Source organism: Phacochoerus africanus, chromosome 8, assembly GCF_016906955.1.
Source record: "Phacochoerus africanus isolate WHEZ1 chromosome 8, ROS_Pafr_v1, whole genome shotgun sequence".
Classification (NCBI taxonomy): domain Eukaryota; kingdom Metazoa; phylum Chordata; class Mammalia; order Artiodactyla; family Suidae; genus Phacochoerus; species Phacochoerus africanus.
In genome coordinates, this window is record NC_062551.1 from 44,095,516 (window position 1) to 44,120,863 (window position 25,348).

The 25,348-nt window shown below is 43.0% G+C and overlaps 1 protein-coding gene across 2 annotated transcripts; it reads left to right on the forward strand.

The window, feature by feature from the left end:
• The first annotated feature begins 292 nt into the window (after positions 1–292).
• Positions 293–24,841, forward strand: PDCD2L (programmed cell death 2 like). Of its 2 annotated transcripts, none has more exons than XM_047792447.1 (7): positions 293–450; positions 561–727; positions 863–923; positions 2,733–3,106; positions 4,770–4,880; positions 11,340–11,488; positions 24,663–24,841. In XM_047792447.1, the coding sequence occupies exons 1-7, from the start codon at positions 343–345 to the stop codon at positions 24,791–24,793; spliced, it is 1,101 nt and encodes a 366-aa protein (XP_047648403.1). In that variant the 5' UTR covers positions 293–342; the 3' UTR covers positions 24,794–24,841. The 2 variants fall into 2 exon arrangements, with proteins under 2 accessions (XP_047648403.1, XP_047648405.1); XM_047792449.1 differs by having other exon boundaries at positions 4,779–4,880.
• Positions 24,842–25,348: the final 507 nt, after the last annotated feature.

Here is a 25,348-nt window from a genome sequence, read left to right on the forward strand (position 1 = left end):
TTGGAGCTGTAGCTGCCGGCCTACGGCGGAGCCACAGCAACATGGGATCCGAGCCGCGTCTGCAACCTACACCCCAGATCACGGCAACGCCGGATCGTTAACCCACTGAGCAAGGGCAGGGGCCGAACCCGCAACCTCATGGTTCCTAGTCGGATTCGTTAACCACTGCGCCACGATGGGAACTCCTCGCTCGCGAATTTTGACCTTCAGGCTCTGAACAGCATCCCTCGGAGCCAACGTGAAGGGGGCGGGGCCGTGTAGCGGCCGAGGCGGTGCGCGTGCGCAGAGAGCTGCACCGTCTCGGCCGCCGTAGTTCGCCTCTGCATCTGAGCGCCGCCCGTCATGGCGGCCTGTCGGAAACCGGTTCTTCTGGGCCTTCGAGATGCTGCTGTGCAGGGCCACCCGACGGGGCCGGGGGCCTGGACTGCAAGCAAGCTAGGTGGCGTTCCGGTGAGATGGGGCGCCGGAGCCGGTATCGGGGGGTGCTGAGGGCTACGGGGTGAGGGAGTGGGCGAGGTCCCGGGACAGAGTCAGGGTCTGAGCGCCTCCCTTGCCCTCAGGACTCCCTGCCGGCCGTGGCAGCGCCGAGGCCAGTGTGTGAAGTGTGCGGGCAGCCGCTTGCCCTGGTCGTGCAGGTGTACTGCCCGCTGGAAAGCTCCCCGTTTCATCGGCTCCTGCACGTGTTCGCTTGCTCCCGCCCTGAGTGCCGTAGAGGCGGGGCGCGCAGGTAGGCGGGGAAGCTGCCCACGGGATTTTATACCGAGTGGGCGGGAGTGGAGGGCCGCTAAGGGGCGCACCTGGAGGGGACTCCGGCTGGCAGTCGGCGATGGAACTCTCACCGAAATTTTTCTTTACTCTGAAGTTGGAAGGTGTTCCGCTCCCAGTGCCTGCAGAAGCGAGAGGAAGAGCCACAGGACATTCAGGTAAAGCGGTTGTGACTGTCATAATTTGCTGTAACTTTACAGTATTTTCCAGAATGTCCGTTAAGACAGACTTTAAGCCATGGTCTTTGGAGTAGGTAGGAATGGTTTTTGCACGTTTTTGAACCATAAAATACTATCTCCTTAAGGTTTTGTTAGTTGTTTTAATGATACATTGAAGACATGGAGGCACACAGCTTACTGATTTTTCTATTTGGGGAAAAAGTATCTGTGTATGTATAATGTGATTGTCACATATGGTTGTTTATAGTAAGCACACTGACTGAAATAGGGGTATGTGTATATAACAAGCATACTTAATAAGACAAAACTTGATCTGAGCCACGTCTTCAACCTACACCACAGCTTACAGCAATGTGGGATCCTTCACCCACTGAGAGAGGCCAGGGATTGAACCCTCATCCTCATGGATAGTAGTCGGCGTTTGTAACCCGCTGAGCCACAATCGGAACTTATTGAATTTCTTGCAGGCAGATTGGTAGCTGCAGAACAAAATGCAACTTCCCTCTGCCTGTACATGTCACTTTATATATGCACTGACTTTTTTTTTTTTTGGTCTTTTTGCCTTTTCTTGGGCTGCTCCATTGCACATGGAAATTCCCAGGCTAGAGGTCTAATCAGAGCTGTAGCTGCTGGCCTTCGCCACAGCCACAGCAACTTAGGATCTGAGCTGCGTCTGCAATCTACACCACAGCTCATGGCGATGCCGGATCCTTAACCCACTGAGCAAGGTCAGGGATCGAACCAAAACCTCATAATTCCTAGTCAGATTCGTTAACCACTGAGCCTCGATGGGAACTCCTGCACTGTCTTCTTAATGTGTGCCAAGGATAGTACTGGGAATAAAAACATGGGTATTTATCAGGGTTCAGTTGCAGATAATAGAAAACACTTGGAGTTTTTAATTACTTTAAAAAGAATTTATTTATTTATTTTTAGGGCCACACTGGCATGTAGAAGTTCCTGGGCTAAGGATTAAATCGGAGCTTGCAGCTATTTGGCCTGCACCACAGCCACAGCAATGCCAGATCCGTGCTGCATCTGCATCCTACGCCTCACCTTTAGGCAACGCAGGATCCTTAACACACTGAGCAAGCCAGGGATCAAACCTGAATCCTCATGGATTCTGGTTGGGTTTTTAACTGTCTGAGCCACAATGGGAACTGCCACTTTGACATTTTCAAGCTGAGACAGGTTTAAAATAGGGCTTTTACCAACTTATTGGATAGGCTGGAGGAATGACCTCCGGAACCACATCTCAGAACCGATCTGTCAAGGAGCTGCTCGGCTACATCTCTTACAGTCAGGATGCTGAGATGTGTTCTGGTAAAGTGAAGCTGCCCTTGTCAGAAGCGCCGACTCCAAAGCCTTGTTCCTGTCTCCATCTACAGACTGACTACCTTTTGCTTCATGGCCGCTCTTTCCACGTCACTCCGTCTCATGTTTGTGTTTCTAGTGGACCTGATTAGCAGGCTCCCTGATCATACCTGCAGCTGTAGCTGCTTAGGAGACTGGGAAATGTAGTTCTTTCCTATCAGCTTCTGCAAAGAGGTGTTGAAGAAATTGCTGTATCACATCTGCCACAGTGCCCCTGAAAAGGAAAAACAGTATGTTTCACCTTCACCATGCTTTTGAGTACATGGGGTCCAGGAAGTTGAATCTGAATGTGCCACACAGGGAGGCTGGTGTTAGGGCTCCCGCAGAAAGCTGAAGGGATGGGTAGCTGAAGCCAAGGGAATAGGTGAGATCATCCAGGTGTGCTTGAACCTCATTCACTGGGTGTTTTTCCAGAAACAGGAAAACGGCCTCACAGCCGAGGATTGGTGTGAAGGTGCAGATGACTGGGGAAGTGACGGTGAGGGGGCGCCTTCGCCACAGCTTACCTGGGGTTTTGGAAGTGATTCCAACATTGCCAGAGACAAAGACTGGACCGCCCAGCTCCAAGACCTCTGCCTGCAGGACTCTGTCCCGGGTGCTGTGCCTCCTGCGCCTTCGGGGGAAGGGCTGGCCTTGCCTCCTGTGGTGCCGCAGTTCCTGCCCTACTACATCTGTGTTGTAGATGAGGACGATTACAGGGACGTTGTCAGTCTAGATCATGCTCAGAGCCTTCTGAGGGAGTATCAGCAGAGAGAAGGCGTGGATGTGCAACAGTTGCTTTCCCAGAGGTGAGCGTGTGTGCTGCGGAGGTTGAGTGGTGATTTGATCAGGACGCTGCCACGGAAGGTACCCTTTGGTTTTACCCACACATCTCAGGAAACTTTTTCAGGCATAGCTTGTGTGTGTAGGCCCTTTCTGCTTCACTCTTCATGGATGAGAAAGGAAGACAGAGACAGGGAGATCTTATCAGCCACCCCAGGGGTTAGCTTGAAAACACTTTTTTCTCTTATAAGGATCCTCCAGAGAACGAACTGACACAAATTGGGGATAGCAAGTATTTATAGAAGATGTGTTTACTATCACTCAGACTTTTCTGTCTTTAAATGTGGAGTAGAGCAGTTCCTGTCATGGTGCAGTGGGTTAAGGATCTGGTGTTGCTGCAGCTGCAGCTTCCGTCTTGACTGTGGCTTGGATCTGATCCTTGGCCTGGGAACTCATATGCTATGGGGCAGCCAAAAAAGAAAAAAAATAAAAAGAATTCGACTGCAGTGGCTTGGGTCTCTGCAAGGTGTAGGTTCAACCCTCCGCCAGCATTGCCACAACTCCCTGGCCCAGGAACTTCCATAGGCCATGAATGTGGCTGCAAAATTTTAAAAATTAAAAGAAAAATGTATAGTAGAGGAGTTCCCACTGTGGCACAAATGGGATCAGTGGCATCTCTGCAGTGCCAGGATGCAGGTTCGATCCCCAGCCTGGCACAGTGGGTTAGGGGATCTAGCGCACAGCTCGGATCTGATCCCTAGCTTGGGAACTCCATATGCCAAAAAAAGAAAAGAAAAAAAAAGTATATTAGAGGCAGGCAAGTTAAAAAAAATGCCATTTGTTTATTGACTCTTGACTGTGGCTCATAAACTGGCCTAGGACCTCAGAGACCCTCCCAGGGCCTCAGTTCTCCCCTGTAAAATGGGAGTGATTCTGATATCTGTGGTATGTATCTCTTTTGATGGATTTTGGAGTTAAGTGAATGGGTCTTGAAAGGCATTATAAATCAAAGCCCTCAAGAGAAGCAAGAAAAGAGAGTTAAGTAGCTTATCACGTTAAGTAGCCAACTAGTATCCATGAGTGGGTTAAGGATCTAGCATTGATGCGAGCTGTGGTGTAGGTTGCAGACATGGCTTGGATCCCGAGTTTGCTGTGGCTGTGGTGTAGGCCAGCAGCTATGGCTCCAATGGACGCTTAGCCTGGGAACCTCCATATGCCCCGGGTGCAGCCCTAGAAAAGACCTAAATAAATAAAAATAAATAAAGTGGAGAGGCGAGAATAATCCCTTTGCTATTACAGCAGAATTACAACAGGATATTTGGAGAGATGTTGACCTGGTTTTTGACCAGAGCTGCCTCATTTATAAATGTTTTCAGAAGAGTGTTGGAGTGTATGAAGACGTAATGGTATTTGAAAATAATCCATAATGGAGAAAGAAGTGGAGAACTCAATGGGCATAATGACTTTTTAAATGGCAAATAATTGTCCAGAGTTGAATAGGAATCAGGGTGTGGCAGAAGGGTGGGCAGGGCATTACCGTTATTCATTATAAAGTCATAAATTTATGATCTTTAGATTATGTGCACATATTACTTTGGTAAAGTTTTTAAAAACTGTCTTGTGTACTGTTCTAAATACTGTAATTCTCTGGATATAGACATGCCAAAGGTTTTCTGTTTCTCTTTTTAGTCTTTCTAGTGATAGTGATGAGAAATATGAGAAGACTGTAATTAAAAGTGGAGATAAGATGTTTTACAAATTCATGAAGAGAATTGCTGCTTGTCAGGAGCAGATTTTGAGGTAAAGACACATTTTCTTTTATTGTTTTTCTTTTTTCTTTTTTTGTCTTTTTTTTTTTTTTGGTCTTTTGTCTTTTTAGGGCCACACCCAAGGCATATGGAGGTTCCCAGGATAGGGGTCAGATCAGAGTTACAGCTCCCGGCCTATGCCACAGCCACAGCAGGATCCAAGCCGCGTCTGCGACCTACACCATGGCTCACAGCCATGCCAGATCCTTAACCCACTGAGCAAGGCCAGGAATTGAACCCACATCCTCATGAATCCTAGTTGGGTTCGTTAACTGCTGAGCCACGAAGGGAACTTAGTTTTTATGTGAACATTAGGATGCGCGCATGTAAGTAGGTATTGTGTATTTAAAAAGTAATAATTGGGGTCATGGAGTATTTATAATTTATCTCTTTTCAGTAAACAGTCATTGGTATTGAGGGTTTCCCTATGTATAAAAAAATTCTTCAAAATGATTTTTTCTTTTTTTTAACTAAAATTTTCAGTAGTAATACATTTATAAGGGTCAAAAACATTAAAAAATAGAAACACACACACACATATATATATAAATATAATGAAATAATTCTTTCCCTACTATTCAAACTTACTGAGGTGATCACTGTTGATAGTTTCCTTAGTGTGCTTATACAGTTTCTTTATGCAGGTCAAAGCAAATATGATTACACATTACTTCCCTTTTTCTTTTTTTACACAAAAGGAAGCATTCTAGAAACATTTTGTGTCCTTTTTTTTTTTTGTCTTTTTGCCTTTTCTAGGGCCACTTCCCACGGCATTTGGAGGTTCCCAGGCTAGGGGTCCAATCGGAGCTGTAGCTGCCGACCTACACCAGAGCCACAGCAACACGGGATCCAAGCCGATGTGCGACGTACACCACAGCTCGTCGCAGTGCCAGATCCTTAACCACTGAGTGAGGCCAGGGATCAAACCTGCAACCTCATGGCTCCTAGTCGGATTCATTAACCATTGTACCACGACTGTGTCCTGCTTTTTAAACTACACTCTATCTAGTGGTAATGTATCTTTTTAGTACATTGAGAACTAAAAAAAAAAAGCTTTATAGTGCTGTAATCCATTTTACTTATTGATGGATATTTAGTATTGTTTCCAAACTTTTGCTGTTACAGATTATACTAACCAGCAGTCTTATACCTGTGTCAGTTTGCATTCATACAGATTTATCTGTAGGATACAGATCGTCTCCCATTGGACTTTAATTTCTGCTGGCAGTATATGGTCTTTTTTGTCTTTTTAGGGCCTCACCCACAGCATATGGATGTCTCCCAGGCTAGGGGTCGAATCGGAGCTGTAGCTGTTAGCATACATCACAGCCACAGCAATGCGGGATCCAAGCCACTTCTGCAACCTACACCACAGCTCGTGGCAGTGCTGGATCCTTAACCCACTGAGCGAGGCCAGGGACCAAACCTGCCTGCTCCCCGATGCTAGTCAGATTCATTTCCGCTGAGCCACAACGGGAACTCCTGGAATGTTTGTTTTTTGATTTTGCCTGCGGCTCTGTTGTTGAGTATTTAATTGCTTCCATTTGGTTTCTTTTAGTTTTACACAGTTGTAGTGCTGCAGTACATATCTCCTTCACAAATCTTCACTGTTTTAGTGATTTCCCCTTAGTCTAGTTCTAGGAGTGAAATTCAGAATTGAAGGTTTGAGGTTTAAAGTTTCTTGATGTGTGTTGTTTGACTGTGTTTTTTTTGTTTGTTTTGTTTTGTTTTTTTGTCTCTTCTAGGGCTGCACTCACAGCATATGGAGGTTCCCAGGCTAGGGGTCTAATTGGAGCTGTAGCCGCTGGCCTACACCACACCAAAGCAACACGGGATCTGAGCCGCATTTGCAACCTACACCACAACTCACCGCAGCGCCGGATCCTTAACCCACTGAATAAGGCCAGGGATCGAACTGCAACCTCATGGGTCGTAGTCAGATTCATTAACCACTGCACCACGACGGGAACTCCCTGACTGTTGTTTTTACTCCTTAGTACAAAGTCAGACTTTACTCTTGATTTCTGCATTGAGATTTTATTGATGAAAACAATTTATCTTGTTTCTCCTTGTTTTAATTAGGCATGGCAACTAGAGATGCCGTCATGAAAACATGCCCAAATTATGATACCTTCAACAGAATTTTTCACATTGAACACATATATTTAAGCATGTGGTCCCTCAGTGGTGGCAGTGACTCTCAGCTAGAGACAGGGCTCTTTCACCAGTGAGACTCATGGCTCACGGTGACCCCCTGCTACTACAAGTGTGGTGGGCAATGGCACAGGGAATTAGGAATGGCCTCTCACATGCAAAAGTGCCTGGGTTCCATGATGGGTTACAGTAATGATAGGGAAGTCAGGGCCATTTCTCCTCAGTTAGAGTGACATCTCTCCCATCATGTAAGATGTTTTTCACTATCTCAAAAGTAAAAGTACAAGCAAAAAGAACTTTTCAGATAGTGACTTTTGACTGTCTCAAAAGTAAAGGATATCTTTTACTTTCTCAAAAGAAAAGATAGTGACATTTTTCACCATCTCAAAAGTTCTAGTGTGGAGTTCCCATCGTGGCACAGCGGAAACAAATCCGACTGGAACCGTGAGGTTGCAGGTCGATCCCATTGTTGCCGTGAGCTGTGGTGTAGGTCGAAGATACAGCTCGGATTCCGAGTTGCTGTGGCTGTGGTGTAGGCCAGCAGCTGCAGCTCTCATTCGCTCCCTAGCCTGGGCACTTCCACATGCCACAGTTTGGCCCTTAAAAAAATGACGAAGTTTGTAAACTAAGTTTATTAAGTTTATGGCATGGTGAGTGTTTCCTGTTCGTGAAGTGGAAGTGGGTCATCGTAAAAGTTTTCGTCCTCATCATCTGCATGTCGGGTGGGCTGAGGGGAGGAAGTGGAGGGGTTTTTCTGGCTGCGTCTGGGTGGCAGAGGCAGAAGAGGTGGAGGAGGTGGGAGGGGAGCAGGCAAGGCAGGCACTTGGTGTACCTTTACAGAAACACATCATAATTTCTCTTTGACTTTTTTGCTTTTTCATTTCTCTATAAATGTTTACATATGGTACCAGTTCTCCTTCCAATGTTTGTTTTAGTTTCACTGCCCCTATCATAGAAGGGTCCCTGTCGTAAAAAAGTTAAAAGCAGCCTCAAATCATTAGAAGCCTTCTGCCAGATTGTGTAGTGTGGGTTTGTTTTCTGGCGCTGCTTCTTCTGCATCTTCTTCATTGTTTGGCACTGCCACTGGCTCTTGAGTTTCTCCATGATCCGTACCTTAAAACCCTTCACCCCCCACCTTTTTTTTACCTTTCCCGCAATCTCTTTCATGATTTCCTTGATTGGCTCTGTTGTAAATCCTGTGAAGTCAGCTCAACATCTGGACGCAGTTTTCTCCAGCAGGAATTTATTATTTCGAGCTTAATGGCTTTTACGGCTTTTTCTCTAACAACGGCATCGTCAACGGTCTGATCTTTCCAGACTTTCACAGCGCTCTGTCTGGGTTCTCTTCCAGAACATTAACAGTCCTTTCCATGGAGAACTGCGTATATGAGCATTAAAGGTGCTTATGACCCCCTGGTTTAGAGGCTGAATTAGAGATGTTGTATTTGGGGGCACGTAGACCATTTTGACACCTTTGGTGTTGAATTCGTGGGGTTCTGGGTGGCCCAGGGCATTGTCTGATGCCAAAAGAACTTTAAAAGACAGTCCCTTATTGACAAAGTACTTCTGACTTCAAGGGCAAAGCATTAATGGAACCAGTCCATAAGAAGTGTTCTTGTTGTCCAGGCCTCCTTGTATAACCAAGAGACTGGCAGCTGGCATTTATCTTTTCTCTTCAAGGCTTGGGGGTTAACAGCTTTATAGACTAGGGTTGTCCTTACCATAAACCAGCCACATTTCCACAAAACTGTAGTTAGCCTGGTCCTTTCTGCTTTACATCCTGATGTTTGCTTCTCTTCCTCATTGATGAATGTCCTTTGTGTCATTTTTTTCACCAGAGTAGGGTACTTTAATCTGCATCAAAGCCCTGTTCAGGCAGATATCCTTTCTGCACAGTGACTTTTTTCTTCTTTCTCTGTTTTTGTTTTGTTTTGTTTTTTTGGCTGCACCGAGGCATGCAGAAGTTCCTGGGCTAGGAATTGTGTGACCTGTGCCTCAGCTGCCCCAATGCCAGATCCTTAACCCACTGTGCCAGGCTGGGGATCGAACCTGAGCCACTACAGAGACAACATAGGATACTTTACCCACTGTGCCACAGTGGGAACTCCATCTTGACTTTTTTATTCCTTTTTACAAGCCACACCTGTGGCATATGAAAGTCCCCAGGCTAGGGGTCAAATTGGAGCTGCAGCTGCCAGCCTACACCACAGCACAGCAACGGTAGATCTAAGCTGTGTCTGTGACCTCTGCCACAACTTGCAGAAGCACCATATCTTTAACCCACTGAGCAAGGCCAGATATCTAACCCGCATCTTCACAGACACTGTGTCAAGTTCTTAACCTGCTGAGCTACAACAGGAACCCCATCTTGACATTTTTAAAGCCAGACCTCTTTCTAAAATTATCAAACCACCCTTTACTAGCTTTAAATTTTCCAGCTTTAGACATTCCTTTAGCTCTAAGTCATATAATGACTTTGCTTTTTCCTTTTTTTTTTTTCTTTGTCTTTTTAGGGCCACACCTGTAGCACATGGAGGTTCCCAGGCTGTGGTCCAATCAGCTGTAGCTGCTGACCTATACCACAGCCACAGCAACACTGGATCCTTAACCTGCTGAGCAAGGCCAGGGATTGAACCTGTGTCCTCATGGATGCTAGTCAGATTTGTTTCCACTGAGCCACAACAGGAACCCCTATATTCCTTTTTATATTCTTTTCCATTAAGATTTATCTCAGGATATTGAATACAGTTCTCTGTGCTATACAGTAGGACCTTGTTGTTTATAGATGTAGTTCTTATTATTCTGTTTATGCTATATGTGTGTATGTATATATGTATTTAATTGTAATATACTTTAGCATGTGTGTTTTAATTTATCCTGCTTGGGATGTGCTTAGCTTTTTAGATTTGTGGGTTGGTATCTTCTTCTCAATTAAAAAAAAATTTGGCCATATCTCTAAAATTTCTTCTGTCTTTCTTTCTTCTAGAACTCCAGTTACTTTATGTTAAACCATTTGAAATCCCATGGTTTAAAAATGTTCTGTTTCTTTTTTTAAATTTTTCATGTTTTGTTTCACTTTGGTATTTGTTTTCCTTAAATTCATAGCTTTTTCTTTGTTATTTCCAGCTGCCGTTAACTTTTGTCTTTTTTAGAGTTGCACCCTCGGCACATGGAGGTTCCCAGGCTAGGGGTTGAATTGGAGCTGTAGCCGCCAGCCTGCGCCACAAGTTGCTGTTAACTTTTATTGAATGGAGTTCTTTTATTTCAGAAATAGGACTTTTCATTTCCATCATTTCTGTTTTGATCTCTTTCTGAAGTTTCCACTTCTCTGCTAAATTCGTCATATGTTTATGCATGTCTACTTTTTCCACATGATTCTTTTTTAAAAATTTTAATGGGGTATAGTTTGTTTAGCTTCAAGTTTATAGCAAAGCGAACCAGGTAAACATACACGTGTCCATTCTTTTTTCTCATGTAGGTTATTAAGAACATTGAGTAGATCTCCTTGTGCTATACAGTAGATCCTTGTTAGTTATCTATTTTATATGTAATAGTGCCTATGTGTTCATCCCATCCTCCCAATTTATCCCTCGCCGCATCCAAGTGATTCTTTTACATGGGGTTTTTTTTTTTTTTGGTATTTTATATTTTACTTTGTTGTGTTGTGTTGTTGTTATCGTTGAGTTTTCTTGGCTGTGCTCAAGGCATGCGGAAGTTCAGGGCTCAGGGTTGAACCTGTGCCATACCAGTGACCAGAGCCACAGCAGTGACACAGTTAGATACTTAACCACTAGGCCAGCAAGGAACTTCTGTTATTGGTATTTTAAAGGTCTGTCTGATAATTCCTTCACCTTAGCTGTGGGTTTCCTTGTATTCACTTTCCTTATATGTCAGTGTTTTTTCCTGCTTCTTTGCACATCTCATAGCCTAAAATAATTACTTACTGGAAATTGTATGTTAGTCTTCTTCTGTAAGGCTAATGCTGTGAAGGGCTGAGTCTTTTTAATCTGCAGTTGAGCTGAGTCTGGGCTTTGTTGCAGTTTTAGTTAGATTCAATTCAGCACTGACTTTAGTACCTTCATCTAGACTTTAAATCAAGCACTGATAAAAATTCAGAGATCTAGCTATGATTTACATCCTTGCGTCTCATTTTCTGGGCCTTTGGATTTTCTTTGTTCTCTGGTTTTGCTCTGGATACTTTGCAAGAAAGAAGCAAAATTTGCCAAGTGTGGTATTGGATGTTGGAATGTGACTTGTATGTGGCTCTGATTCAGGGTTCTTTGTTTCCTTGCCCTAGGTATTCCTGGAGTGGAGAACCACTTTTTTTGACTTGTCCTACATCAGAAGTCACTGAGATCCCAGCCTGTAGCCACTGTGGTGTTCGAAGGATATTTGAGTTTCAGCTTATGCCAGCGCTGGTCAGCATGCTCAGAAGTGCTAATTTAGGTAATAAGCCCTTTATTTATTAGAGGTTGCTGTTTTCTGGCATGAATTTGGAATTATTTTATTTTATTTTAGCTATGCCTGTAGCGTGCAGAAGTCCCCAGGCCAGCGGTAACCATAGCCACAACAGTGACAATGCCAAATCCTTTATCTCCTGAGCTACTAGGGAACTCTCTGGAATTATTTATTTTTTGTTTGTTTTTGTTTTGTTTTGTTTTGTTTTTGTTTTTGTTTTGTTTTTGTCTTTTTGTTGTTGTTGTTGTTGTTGTTGCTATTTCTTGGGCCGCTCCCTCGGCATATGGAGGTTCCCAGGCTAGGGGTTGAATCGGAGCTGTAGCCACCGGCCTACGCCAGAGCCACAGCAACGCGGGATCCGAGCCGCGTCTGCAACCTACACCACAGCTCACGGCAATGCCGGATCATTAACCCACTGAGCAAGGGCAGGGACCGAACCCGCACCTCATGGTTCCTAGTCGGATTCGTTAACCACTGCGCCACGACGGGAACTCCTATTTTAATTTTTTTTAATGGCCACTCTTGTGGCATATGGAAGATCCTGGACTAGGAATTGAATCTGAGCTACAGCTGCAATGCAGGAGGATCCTTTAACCCACTGCTCCAAGCCAGGGATTGAACCCATGCCTCAGCAGTGACCCAGGCCACTGTAGTCAGATCCTTAGCCCATTGTTCCACAACGGGAACCTTTTTTTTTTTTTTTTTTTTAGGGCACACCCATAGCATATGGAAGTTCCCAGGTAAGGGTCAAAATTGGAGCTACAGCTGCTGGCTTACACCATAGCCATAGCAATGTGGGATCTAAGCCAGGTCTGCGACCTATACTAGAGCTCACAGCAACATGGGATCCCCAACTCACTGAGTGAGGCCAGGGATCAAACCCCCCTCATGGATACTATTCACATTCGTTTCTGCTGCACCAAAATGGCCTTAAAAAAATTGGAGTTCTCATCGTGGCTCAGTGGCTAACGAATCCGACTAGGAATCATGAGGTTGAGGTTGGATCCCTGGCTTTGCTCAGTGGGTTAAGGAACTGGCATTGCCGTGAGCTGTGGTGTAGGTTGCCAGTGCAGCTCAGATCCCGAGTTGCTGTGGCTGTGGTGTAGGCCAGCAGCTGTAGCTCTGACTGGACCCCTAGTCTAGGAACCTACATGTACTGCAGGTGCAGCCCTAAAAGAAGCAAAAAAATAAAGTAAAATAAAATGAAAACCTCATTTTGGATTTGTTTACTTATAAAATAGAAGCATATTATTGGAAATTTGGGATAGTAAAATTATTTTAAGGATATTTATAATACAATGTATCTAACACATACAGGATACTTTTGGTTGATTGAAGATCAGTCTATTTTCTGCCTTAAAATTATTTTCATCACATTATTATATAATCAAAATGTATTCTTTAACAAATGACTATTACTATTATAATTTTATACTATTTATTTTTAGAATTTTCGAAAGAAAAATTCAGCGTTCTTAAAATAAAAATAATGCATGTCATGGTGCAAAATTCAAGAAGTACAGAAGTATATGCAATAAGAAGTGAAGGCCTTTCAGAGTTCTCTCATGGCACAACAGGTTAATGATCTGGCATAGTCGCTGAAGCAGTTTGGGTTGCTTCTATGGCATGGGTTCAGTCCCTGACCCAGGAACTTCCATGTGCTCTGGGCATCTCCAAAAAAAAAAAAAAAGACTTTCTAATTTCAGTTACTAGAAGAGTTTTTTTTTTTGTCTTTTTTAGGGCCACACCCTCAGCATTTGAAGGTTCCCAGGCTAGGGGTCCAATTGGAGCTACAGCTGCTGGCCTACACCACAACCACAGCAACTCGAGATCTGAGCCACATCTGTGACGTACACCACAGCTCATGGCAACACCAGATCCTCAGCCCACTGAGCAAGGCCAGGAATTGAACCTATATCCTCATGGATGCTAGTCATACTCGTTTCTGCTGAGCCACAATGGGAACTCCCTCTAGACGGAACTTTTCATGGTGAGTTTATTTTTCTGTACTTCGCTCTAACATACTCTATGCATACACACACACACACACACACACACACACACACACACACACACACGAATATACTTGTAAAATTTTTTTTTGGATAAAAATATGCATAGTTTTATACTCTTTCTTATATTGGGGAACTTTTCTTATGGTAATATATTAGAATTTTTTGCGGATAGCTTTACGGAGATGTAATTAACATAAGAAACTATGTATATTTAAAATGTACGCTCTCATAAGTACTGACATATGAATACACATGAAATAATCACCAAAGTAATGAATATGTCTCTCACTCTCAGAAGTTTCCTCAAGTCCCTTTGTGTTCGATTTTCCCCCTTCTACTAACCCCAGATCTAATTTGTCATTATAGATTAGTTTTCACAGAGTTAACATATAGCATTTGTTATATGTTCTGTGAACATGAATTTTCCAGAAGTTTTATAAATACTTTTGTTTGCTTTTTTCATTAGTAATTATTTAGAGATACACCCATGTTCTTAGTATCAATAGTTCATATCTTATTATTGCTGAACATTATTGCATCACTTTTATCGCTGGACATTTTGGTGGACATTATGTGTCATTTCCATTAAGGGCTATTATAAATACAGTTTGCCCTGAACATTTGTGTTCAAGTCTGGACATAGGCTTTTATTACTCTTGGGTAAACATCTAGGAGAAAAAATTGTTGAATCATAAAGTAGATATGTGTTTAACTTTTTTTTTTTTTCCTTTTTTGACCACCCTGCATCACATGGAGCTCCCAGGCCAGGGAACAGATTGGAGCCGCAATTATAACCTAAGCCACAAATCCTTAACCCACTGTGCTGGACTGGGGTTCCAACCTGAGTCTCAGCACTCCCAAGATTCTGCCTATCACATTGTGCCACAGCAGGAACTTCTTAAGACACTGCCAAATTATTTTCAAAAAGGTTGTGTCACTTATAGCCCAATGAGCAATACATCAGAATTGTGCACCCTTTAATACTTGGTATGCTCTGTCGTGTTCATTTTAGCTAGTTGTATAGGTGTGTAGTGATGTCTCATGGTTTTAATGTGCATTTTTCTAATGACTAATGATTTTGAGCATCTTTTTTTTTTTTCTTTTTTGGTCTTTTTAGGGCCACACCCAGAGCATATGGAGGTTCCCAGGTTAGGGGTCTAATGGGAGCTATAGCTGCCAGCCTACACCACAGCCACAGCAACGCCAGATCCAAGCCGTGTCTGTGAACTACACCACAGCTCATGGCAACACCAGATCCTTAACCCACTGAGCGAGGCCAGGGATCGAACCTGCAACCTCATGGTTACTAGTCGGATTCATTTCCGCTGCGCCACGATGGGAATTCCTAGACTTTATTCTTTAGAAGCTTTCGCTTTACAGAAAAATTCAGAAATGGTAATGTAGAGTTCCCATGTAGGTCACACCAGTTCCCCCTTTTTTAACACTTTACATTAATACGGTATGTTTGTTCAAGTTAATAAACCAATGTTACTACATTATTAACTAAAGTCCACAATTTATTTAGATTTTCTTAGTTTTTACCTCATGCCCAGTATCCCTTCCTGGGTACCACATTGCCTGTAGTTGTCATGTCTCTTGTCTGTGATGGATTTTCAGACTTCGTCATTTTTGGTGACCTTGACAGTTTGGGGGAGTACTAGTCACTTACTTTGTAGGATGCCTCTCTGTGGGAATTTGATGGTTTTTTTCTCATAATGATTGAGATTATTGGTTATTGGAGTTCCCGTCGTGGCGCAGTGGTTGACGAATCCGACTAGGAACCATGAGGTTGCGGGTTCGGTCCCTGCCCTCGCTCAGTGGGTTAACGATCCGGCGTTGCCGTGAGCTGTGGTGTAGGTTGCAGACGAGGCTCGGATCCCGAGTTGCTGTGGCTCTGGTGTAGGCCGGTGGCTGCATCTCCGATTGGACCCCTAGCCTGGGAACCTCCATATGCCGCAGGATCGGCCCAAGAAATAGCAAAAAGACAAAAAAAAAAAAAAAGAGATTATTGGTTATTGAGAGGAAAATCACAGGTGTAAAGTGCCATTTTATGTCACACATCACATCAGGGGTACATGTTTATACATTAACTGTTGATGGCGGCCTTAATTGCCTGGTATTTATCAGGTTTCTCCACTCTAAAACTACTCCTGGAGTTCCCTTGTACTTCACTGTGTTAAGGATCCAGCGTTGTCACTGCAGCGGCTGGGGTTGCTGCTTTGATGTGGGTTGGATCCCTGGCCCGAGAACTTTATATTACCACAGGCATGGACAAAAAAAAAAAACCTCCTTTTTCTCCCTCTTTGGTAATATACTTATTTATTTTTTTTAATTTTCTAAACAGTGTCCTTTCAAATTGCAATTTTTAATTTTGGGGGACAATTTATTGTTTCTTTTGGTTTTTTTTTTTTGAGTGAGTCATGCTTTTTTTCTTTTTCTTTTCTTTTTCTTTTTTTTTTTTGGTCTTTTTAGGGCCACATCCTCGGCATATGGAGGTTCCCAGACTAGGGGTCGAATCAGAGCTGTAGCCACCAGCCTACGCCACAGCAACGACAGGTTTGAACCGTGTCTTCGACCTACACCATAGCTCACGGCAACGCGGGATCCTTAACCCACTGAGCAAGGCCAGGGGACGAACCCATATCCTTGTGGATGCTAGTCAGATTCCTTTTTGCTGTGCCACAACAGGAACTCTGAGTCTTCTTTTTTTTCTTAGTCTTTCTAGCAAAAGAGTTGTCAATTTTGTTGAGTACAAACTTTTGGCTTTGTAGAGTTTTCTCTATTGTTTTTGTATTCTCCCTTTTAAAAATCTTCACTGTAGCCTTTATTTTTTCCTTTCTTCTGCCAGCTTTGATTGATTAGTCTTTTTCTAGTTCCTTGAGGTATACAGTTAAGGTCATTGATTTGAGTTCTTCGTTTTTAATATATGAGTTTATATATGTCAGTTTTCTACTTAGCACTGCTTTCACTGCATCTCTTAAGGTTTGGTATGTTGTGTTTTTGTTCTCATTTGTCTCAAGGAATTGTAAAATTTCCCTTGTGATTTCTTTTTTGACCTGTTTAATTTCCACATATTTGTGTTTTGTTTAATTTCCACGTATTCGTGAATTTTCTAGTTTTACTTCTGTTACTGATATTTTTCTTTCTGTCTGTCTGTCTTTGGTCTTTTTAGGGCCGCACCTGTGGCATATGGAAGTTCCTAAGCCAGTGGTCAAATCGGAGCTACAGCTGCCAACTTATGCCACAGCAACTTGAGATCCACAACTCACCTGCCACACAGATCTTTGACCCACTGAGCGAGGCCAGGGATTAAACCCACGTCCTCATGGATACTAGTTGCATTCGTTACCGCTGAACCAAGATGAGAACTCCCCCATAACTGATTTCTAATTTCATTTCATTGTGATCAGAAAAGATACTTTGCATGAGTTCAGTCTTTTTCAATTTATTGAAACTTACCTTTTTTTTTTGTCTTTTTAGGGCCACACCCACGACATATGGAGGTTCCCACGCCAGGGGTCTAATCGGAGCTACAGACGCCAGCCTATTTCACAGCCACAGCAACGTCAGATCTGAGCCGTATCTGCCGCCTACACCACAGCTCCTGGCAATGCCGGATCCTTTACCCATTGATGGAGGCCAGGGATCAAACCTGCATTCTCATGGATGCCAATCAGATTCGTTTCTGCTGCTCCACAACAGGAACTCCGGTTGAAACTTACTTTGTTTCCTACTGTATGGTATACCTGAGAGATGTTCCATGTGTACTTGAAAAAAATGTGTGTACTCCTGTTGATAAGTGGAGTGTTCCGTATGTGTCTGTAAGTTCTAATTGATTAATAGCATTGTCAAATCCTCTGTTTCCTTATTGATCTTCTGTCCAGTTGTTTTAATTATTATTGTAAATGGGTTATTGAAGTCAACTATTATTGTTGCATTGTCTGTTTCTCCCTTTAAATCCGTCAGTTTTTGCTTCATATATTTTGGGTCTCTGTAGATAGAGGCTTAGATGTTTATAATTATTTTATCTTCTTAAACCTTTTATCAACATACTATATATCCCTCTTTGTCTCTTACAACTATTTTTCAATTTAAGTTTTTTGGTCTGACAATAAGATAGTAACTCCAATTCTGTTTTGGTTACTGTTTTCCTGTAATATCTTTTCTGTTTTTTTGTTTTAATCCTCTTTGTGTTCCTATATCTAAAGAGAATTTCTAGTAATATATAGATGGATCTAGTTTTATTTTATTATTTTGTTTTTGCCTGCACCTGCAGCGTTCGGAAGTTCCTGGGCCAGGAATCAAACCCACACCACAGCAGCAATCTGAGCCACTGCAGTTTGACAGCTTGAAATCTTTAATCCATTGTGCCACCAGGGAACTCGTGTTTTATATTTTTTAATATCCAATCTGCCAATGCTTGTTTTTAAATGGAGAATTTAGGGAATTCCATTGTGGCTCAGCGGTAATGAACCTGACTAGTATCGACGAGGATGCCAGTTTGATCCCTGGCTTCGATCAGTGGGTTAAGGATCTGGCATTGCCACGAGCTACAGACACAACTCGAATTTGGCATTGCAGTGGCTGTGGTGTAGGCCTGCAGCTACCACTCTGATTTGACCCCTAGCCTGGGGACTTCCATGTGCTGCAGGTTTGCCCCTAAAAAGACAAAAAATAATAAAGTAGGAGAATTTAATCATTTTACATTTAATGTCATTACTGATAAAGGATTTACTTCTGCCATTTTGCTATTTTCTGTATGCCTTATAGTGTTTTTGTTTCTCAATTCCTTCATTATTGCCCCTTTTTTGTATTTAGGTAGTTTTTTGTAATATACCCGTTTAGATTCTCTTCTTTCATTTTCTGTATATTTTTTTGTTTAAAAAATTTTTTTGAAAGTTTTATTGAAGTATAGTTGATTTATGAGGTTGCAGTAATTTCTGCTGTCCAACAAAGTGATTCATATCCATTCTCTTTCACATTCTTTTCCCACATAGATTATCACAGAATGTTGGGTAGAGTTCTATTAATTATTTACTTAGTTGTTTCTTTGTGAATTACAGTTGGCAATTTAACATTTTAGCAGTATAGTTTGAATAATACCAACTTTCCTTTGATAGTACTTCTGCTATGTACATCTCTGTCCTTTTCCTTGTGTGTGTGTGTGTGTACAGTGTCCGCTGAGCCAAGACGGGAGCTCCTTCCTTTATACTGTCATTGTCACAAATTATATTTCTATACTTGGTACATCTGTTAACATAGATTCACAGTTTTTATGCATTCACTTTTTCAGTCATATAGGAGAAAGAAGTTAAAAACTGGAGTTCCCGTCATGGCTCAGTGGTAATGAACCCTACTAGTATCCATGAGGACACAGATTCCATCCCTGGCCTTGCTCAGTGGGTTAAGGTTCTGGTGTTGCCGTGAGCTGTGGATGTAGGTCACAGACACGGCTCGGATCCCACGTTGCTGTGGCTGTGGTGTAGGCCGGGCAGCTACAGCTCCAATTGGACCCCTATCCTGAGAACTTCCATATGCCGCTGGTGTGGCCCTAAAAAGCAGAAGAAAAAAAAAGTTAAAAACTAAACCGAAAAGTTCAATAAAGCTGTCTTTTGTGAAATTACCTTCAATAATATTTCTTATTTGCTTGTCTTTGAGTTACTGTCTAATGTCCTTTAGTTTCAATGTCAAGAACTCCTTTTTCTGGACTTGCTGTTGGCCTCTCTGTTAAGGATTCGGCGTTGTCACTGCTGTGGTGCAGGTTCAACCCCTGGCCCATGAACTTGCACATGCTCTCGTGCAGCCAAAAAAAGAACTCCTTTTACTATTTCTTGTAGGACTGCTCTACTGGTAGTAAACTCCCCCACCTTTTTTTTTTTTTTTTTGGCCATGCCCACGGCATTTGGAATTTCCTGGGCCAGGAATCAAACCCAGGGCCACAGCAGTGACCCAGGTCGCTGCAGTGACAACATCAGATCCTAATCCACTGCGCCACAAGGGAATTCCGAAATCTCTTATCTTGAAAAAAAAAATCTGATAATATCTTAATTCTCATTCAGTTTCGAAAGACGGTTTTGTCAGATATACAGTTCTTAGTTATAGTCTTTTCAGGACTTTAAATGTATCATCTCACTGCCCACTGCTTTCATGGTTTCTGAGAAATCAGCTGTTAAATCTTATTGAGGATGTCTTGTATGTAACTAGTTCCTTCTGTCTTGCTGCTTGAAAGTTACCTTTTGTCTTTGAGTTTTAACAGTGTGTCCATTTAACATTTGACTATACTATGTCTGGTGTGGATGCCTTTGAGGTTTTCCTGCCTGAAGTTTATTGAGCTTCTTGGATGAGGAGTGGGAGCTAGTTGCTTAATGAAACAAGGAAAATCTCTGAATATATATGTATATATATTTTTTTTTAATTAATTTTTTTTTTTTTTTTTGCCACACTCACAGCATATGGAAGTTCCTGGGCCAGGGATCGAATACAAGCCACAGCTATGACCTGTGCCTCAGCTGAGATAACTCCAGATCCTGAGCCCAGTGCACCAGGCCAGGGATTGAACCCGTGCCTGGGCAGCATCTCAAGCCACTGCAGAGACAACGCTGGACCCTTAAACTGCTATGCTACAGCAGGAACTTTGAATCTGTATAATTTACCAGTATCTTAATCAAGCTATTACCTAGATGATGAAGTATTTGAATAAACTCCAGAGGTCCAAAATAGATAGTTTTCAGATAGTTCTGCCAGCTCAGTGTTTGCTCTAGTGGAAGGTCAGGGTAGGAGCTTCTTACTCTGCCATCTTCCTTGGCATTATGGCCACAGTTGACTTTTGTGTGCTGATCTGTGCCCTGCAACTGTTCTATTTACTGTTTTGTTGATTATATCAGATTTTGAACATAGACAATCATGTCATGATGATAGTTTTATATTTCTTCTTTCCTTAGCTAGCTATCTTTTTTTTTTCCCTTAATTGGAGTTCTCATCAAGGCTCAGCAGTAGTGAACCCAGTTAGTATCCATGAGGACTCGGGTTCAATCCCTGTTCTTGCTCAGTGGGTTAAAGATCCGGCATTGCTGTGAGCTGTAGCATAGGTCATAGACGCTGCTTGGATCTGGTGTTGCTGTGGCTGTGGTGTAGGCTGACAGCTGTTGCTCCGATTTGACCCCTAACCTGGAAACTTCCATATGCCACCGGTCTGGCCCTAAAAAGCAAAAGATTAAAAAAAAGTGTTCCATTTTTGAAGTTTTCACTTCTTACTTGCCTTGTCTATTTCTTGTGGTTCATCTTTTTTTCTCTGCTTATTTTGATTCCTGAATTTTCTCTTTCTTTTTTTTTTTAATTAAGTTTAGTTGACTGGCAATTTTTTTTTTTTTTGTCTTTTTGCCATTTTCTTGGGCCGCTCTCGCGGCATATGGAAGTTCCCAGGCTAGGGGTTGAATCGGAGCTGCAACCACAGTCTACGCCAGAGCCACAGCAACTCGGGATCCAAGCCACGTCTGCAACCTACACCACAGCTCACGGCAACTCTGGATCCTTAACCCACTGAGCAAGACCAGGGATCAAACCCGCAACCTCATGGTTCCTAGTCGGGTTCATTAACCACTGCGCCACGACGGGAACTCCTGACTGGCAATATTTTATTCATTTCTGGTGTACAGGAAAGTGATGCAGACATACATACACACACACACATATATGTTCTTTTTTGGTCTCTTTTCCATCGTAGGTTATTATAAGGTTTGCATATAGTTCCCTGTACTGTACAGTAGGCCCTTGTTGTTTATCTACTTTATATATAGTAGTGTGCATCTATTAATCCCATGCTCCTAATTTATGCCTCTCCCCTACTATAAGGTTTTTTTTTCTATGTCTGTGAGTCTGTGTTTTGTAAATGAAATTCATCTGTATCATTTTTGTAGATTCCACATCTGAGTGATATCATATGATATCTTTCTCTGATCCTTGAATTTTATGTTGGAGATTTTCTGTTAAATATCTAGCAAACCTTGGAAATCACCATTACTAACACATTAGTAAGGATCATTCCAGTCTTCATTCTTTTTTTTTTTAATTCTTTAATTTTATTTATTTATTTATTTTTTTATTTTTTTGTCTTTTTAGGGCCGCATCCGTAGCATATGGAGGTTCCTAGGCTAGGGGCTGCAATGGAGCTGTAGCTGCTGGCCTATGCCACAAGCTCAGCAGTGCCACGTCTGAGCGGAGCCACAGCTCACGGCAACTCGGGATCCTTAGCCCACTCAGTGAGACCAGGGATCGAACCTGCATGCTCATGGATGCTAATCAGATTCGTTTCCACTGAACCACTGTGGGAACCCCCCAGTCTTCATTCTTAGCATAAATACAGATAGAAAGTTACATAGATGAATGGCTAGAAGAAAATTTTTTGAAAATGGGAAAAATTTAGTAATACTAATTTAAAATGTTAGAATAAATTTATGCATATTTAACATAAAAAAATTAAGTGTAAGCAGAGCAGTTGCTGGACTGAGATAATGGGTTCTTCACTCATGAGGCCCTCGTTTCTAAAGGGTCCTCTGTTTGGGGTGTTTTTTTCATTTGTTTGTTTTCTCATGGCCATATTTGCAGCTTATGGAAGGTCCCGGGCCAGGGACTGAATCTGAGCCACAGCTATGACCTGTGTCACTCCGCTGGGCTGGGTGTCAACCCTAAGCCTCTACAGCAACCCAAGCTGTTGCAGTCGGATTCTTTTTTTTCTTTCTAGGGCCTCACCTGCGTCATGTGGAAGTTCAAAGGCTAGGAGTCAAATCAGAGCTACAGCTGCCAATCTGCACCATAGCCACAGCAACACCAGATCTGAGCTGCCCCTGCAACCTATTGCAGCTTACGGCAGCGCCGGATCCCTTAACCCACTGAGTGAGACCAGGGATTGAACCCGAGTCCCTGTGAACACTAGTTGGGTTCATTACCACTGAGTCATGAGGGGAACTCCCCTGCCTACATTTTTAAAAAAGTGTTTTTCCTTTGTTGCTCCAAACCAGCTGTCCAGCTCATCCTGTTGACACCTATTTTCTGATCATGATTTCAGCAGGAGTTCTTGCTGTTCACGTTTTTGTAGTGCCTTTCTTCATGACGCTATCCACTGATAAATTTCTGTAAATTCTTTGGATTTATTTTCTCCTTTTTGCCTTCATCCTGTCTTGGACGTCTTGTGTTCTATTAGTGTGACATATTTTATTTGATTTATTTATTTGCTTTTTATGGCCACACTGGCGGCATATAGAAGTTCCCAGGCTAGGGGTAGAATCAGAGCTACACCACAGCCACAGCAACACAGGACCTGAGCCACATCAACACAGGATCTGAGCCACATCTGTGGCCTGCACCACAGCTCATGGCAATATGGGATCCTTAACCCACTCAATGGGGCCATATCATCATGGATACTAGTCAGGCTTGTTACTGCTGAGCCACAATGGGAACTCCTAGTGTGACATATTTTTAAATGATCTTCAGTGTCAGTCTAGACAGTTGTATTGAAGACTTTTACTGAGATTTTTGTTGTTTATTTTAAAACTTTTTCTTTTTTTTTTTTTTGCTTTTTAGGGTCACACCCATGGCATATAGAGGTTCCCAGGCTAGGGATCTAATCGGAGCTACAGCTCCACAGCCACAGCAACACCAGATCTGAGCCACATCTGCGACCTACACCACAGCTTTTGGCAACGCCAGATCTTTAACCCACTGAGCAAGGCCAGGGATCAAACCCTCAACCTCACAGTTCCTAATCAGATTTGTTTCCCCTATGCCAGATGGGAACTTCGAGATTTTTGTTTATTTTTAAAGTATAGTTCCTGGAGTTCCCGTCGTGGCTCAGTGGTTAATGAATCTGACTAGGAACCATGAGGTTGTGGGTTCAATCCCTAGCCTCGCTCAGTGGGTTAAGGATCCGGCGTTGCCGTGAGCTGTGGTGTAGGTTGCAGACGCGGCTCAGATCCTGTGTTGCTGTGGCTCTGGCGTAGGCTGGTGGCTACAGCTCCAATTCGACCCCTAGCCTGGGAACCTCCATATGCCGCGGGTGCAGTCCTAGAAAAGTCAAAAAGACAAAATAAATAAAGTATAGTTCCTGGTAAGTTTGTTTTTGGCTGTCAGTGTTCACTTTGTAGGAAATACTATGACTGTGTTGTGACTATAAACTACTGAATGAGCACTGTTTTGGTGTGGGGGGGTTATTTTTATTTTTTTACCTTTTTGCTTTTTAGGGCTGCACCTGTGGCATATAGAGGTTCCCAGGCTAGGGGTTGAATCAGAGCTACAGCTGCTGGCCTACACCACAGCTCACAGCAACGCCAGTTCCTTGATCCACTGAGTGAGGCCAGGGATCGAACCTGAGTCCTCATGGATCCTAGTTGGATTCGTTTCCATTGTGCCACAACGGGAATTCCCGAGTGAGCACTGTTGTTTTTGTTTTTTTTGTTTTTTGTTTTTGGTTTTTTTTTGGTCTTTTTGCCTTTTCTAGGGCTGCTCCCGCAGCATATGGAGGTTCCCAGGCTAGGGGTCTAATGGGAGCTGTTGCCTCTGGCCTACACCACCCCCACAGCAACACCAGATCCAAGCCGTGTCTGCGACCTACACCAGAGCTCACAGCAACACCAGATCCTTAACCCACTGAGCGAGGCCAGGGATGGAACCCTCAAACTCATGGTTCCTAGTCAGATTCGTTAACCACTGATCCATGATGGGAACTCCCCAAGTGAGCACTGTTTTGCTTTATGTAGTTATTTTTTCAGCTTGTAACATAAAATCATTCTGCGTAGCAACACCAGTTATCCTGATGTTGAGTCATCTTTCTCCTTCCAGAATTTCTATTATCTTCTAACTGCTTAACTTTCTGTTTCACAGTGAACATCTTAAGATATGCCAGGCTCTGTTCTACGCCTCTTACCTATATCAGCTCATTTACTCTCCTTACAACAATCTTATCATCGTGGTAAATACAGTCATTATTACATAGAGGTGAAATTGCTTGCTCGAGGTGATTAGAGCCAGGTTTGGAATTCAGGCAGTCTTTTTCCAGTCTGCTCTCTATCCGCTAAGCAAACTTTAGATATTGGTGTGTATCTCTTAATACTTTCTCTTTGCTGTAATCCTGAATATATTGAATTTTTCAGGTCTTTCTGTGGAATTTGGAACCATTCTAATTTACACATGTGAGAAGAGTTGCTGGCCTCAAAACCATCAGACTCCCATGGAAGAATTTTGTATTATACAAGAAGACCCAGATGAGTTATTATTTAAGTAGTGCATTTTCTTTTATTTATATAAATTAAAACAAATTTTAATGTTCAAATTGTGTTTTTACCTCATTTTGACTCACCGCTTATTAGCTCTTGTTTTTAAGTGTGGCCCTTTTTGCTTTTGGCACCCATAATGGGACTAGAGCCAGGACTTAGAACCTCCTGGCTGGGGACTGGTTTACCCTTGCAGGGTCAGTGGCCAGTCTCCACAGTGGCAGTTCGGAATGTCCCTCCACTGTAGCCCAGAGGGCAGGTGATCCCATGTATGCAGCCTGGAGGGCATTCTAGAAGGGAGGGCATCTAAAGAGCCATGAGCAGCAGCCAGCCATGTTGCCTCGGCACTTCACTGCACTTTTGCTGTCCCTGGATGCTGACACAGCAAACTCCTGGACCTGCTCCAGCTGCTTGAGGCTCCTGCCCTGTGACGTGAGCTGTTCAGGCATGCCCCATGTTCCCCCACCCCAGGCTCCCGCCCTCACTCGCTTGAACCTTCTGCCTCTGAAGCATCACAGGAAGGGAACTCATTCTCTGTTCTGGACATTGTCCCTCCATACCTGTAA

What these genes read in the sequence shown, in the direction of transcription:
- PDCD2L (XM_047792447.1), top strand. Translation starts at nt 343, where the DNA reads ATGGCGGCCTGTCGGAAACCGGTTCTTCTGGGCCTTCGAGATGCTGCT. An exon ending in CGTAGAGGCGGGGCGCGCAG is followed by an intron (nt 728 to 862) that starts GTAGGCGGGGAA and finishes TTTACTCTGAAG; the next exon opens with TTGGAAGGTGTTCCGCTCCC. An exon ending in AAGAGCCACAGGACATTCAG is followed by an intron (nt 924 to 2,732) that starts GTAAAGCGGTTG and finishes GTGTTTTTCCAG; the next exon opens with AAACAGGAAAACGGCCTCAC.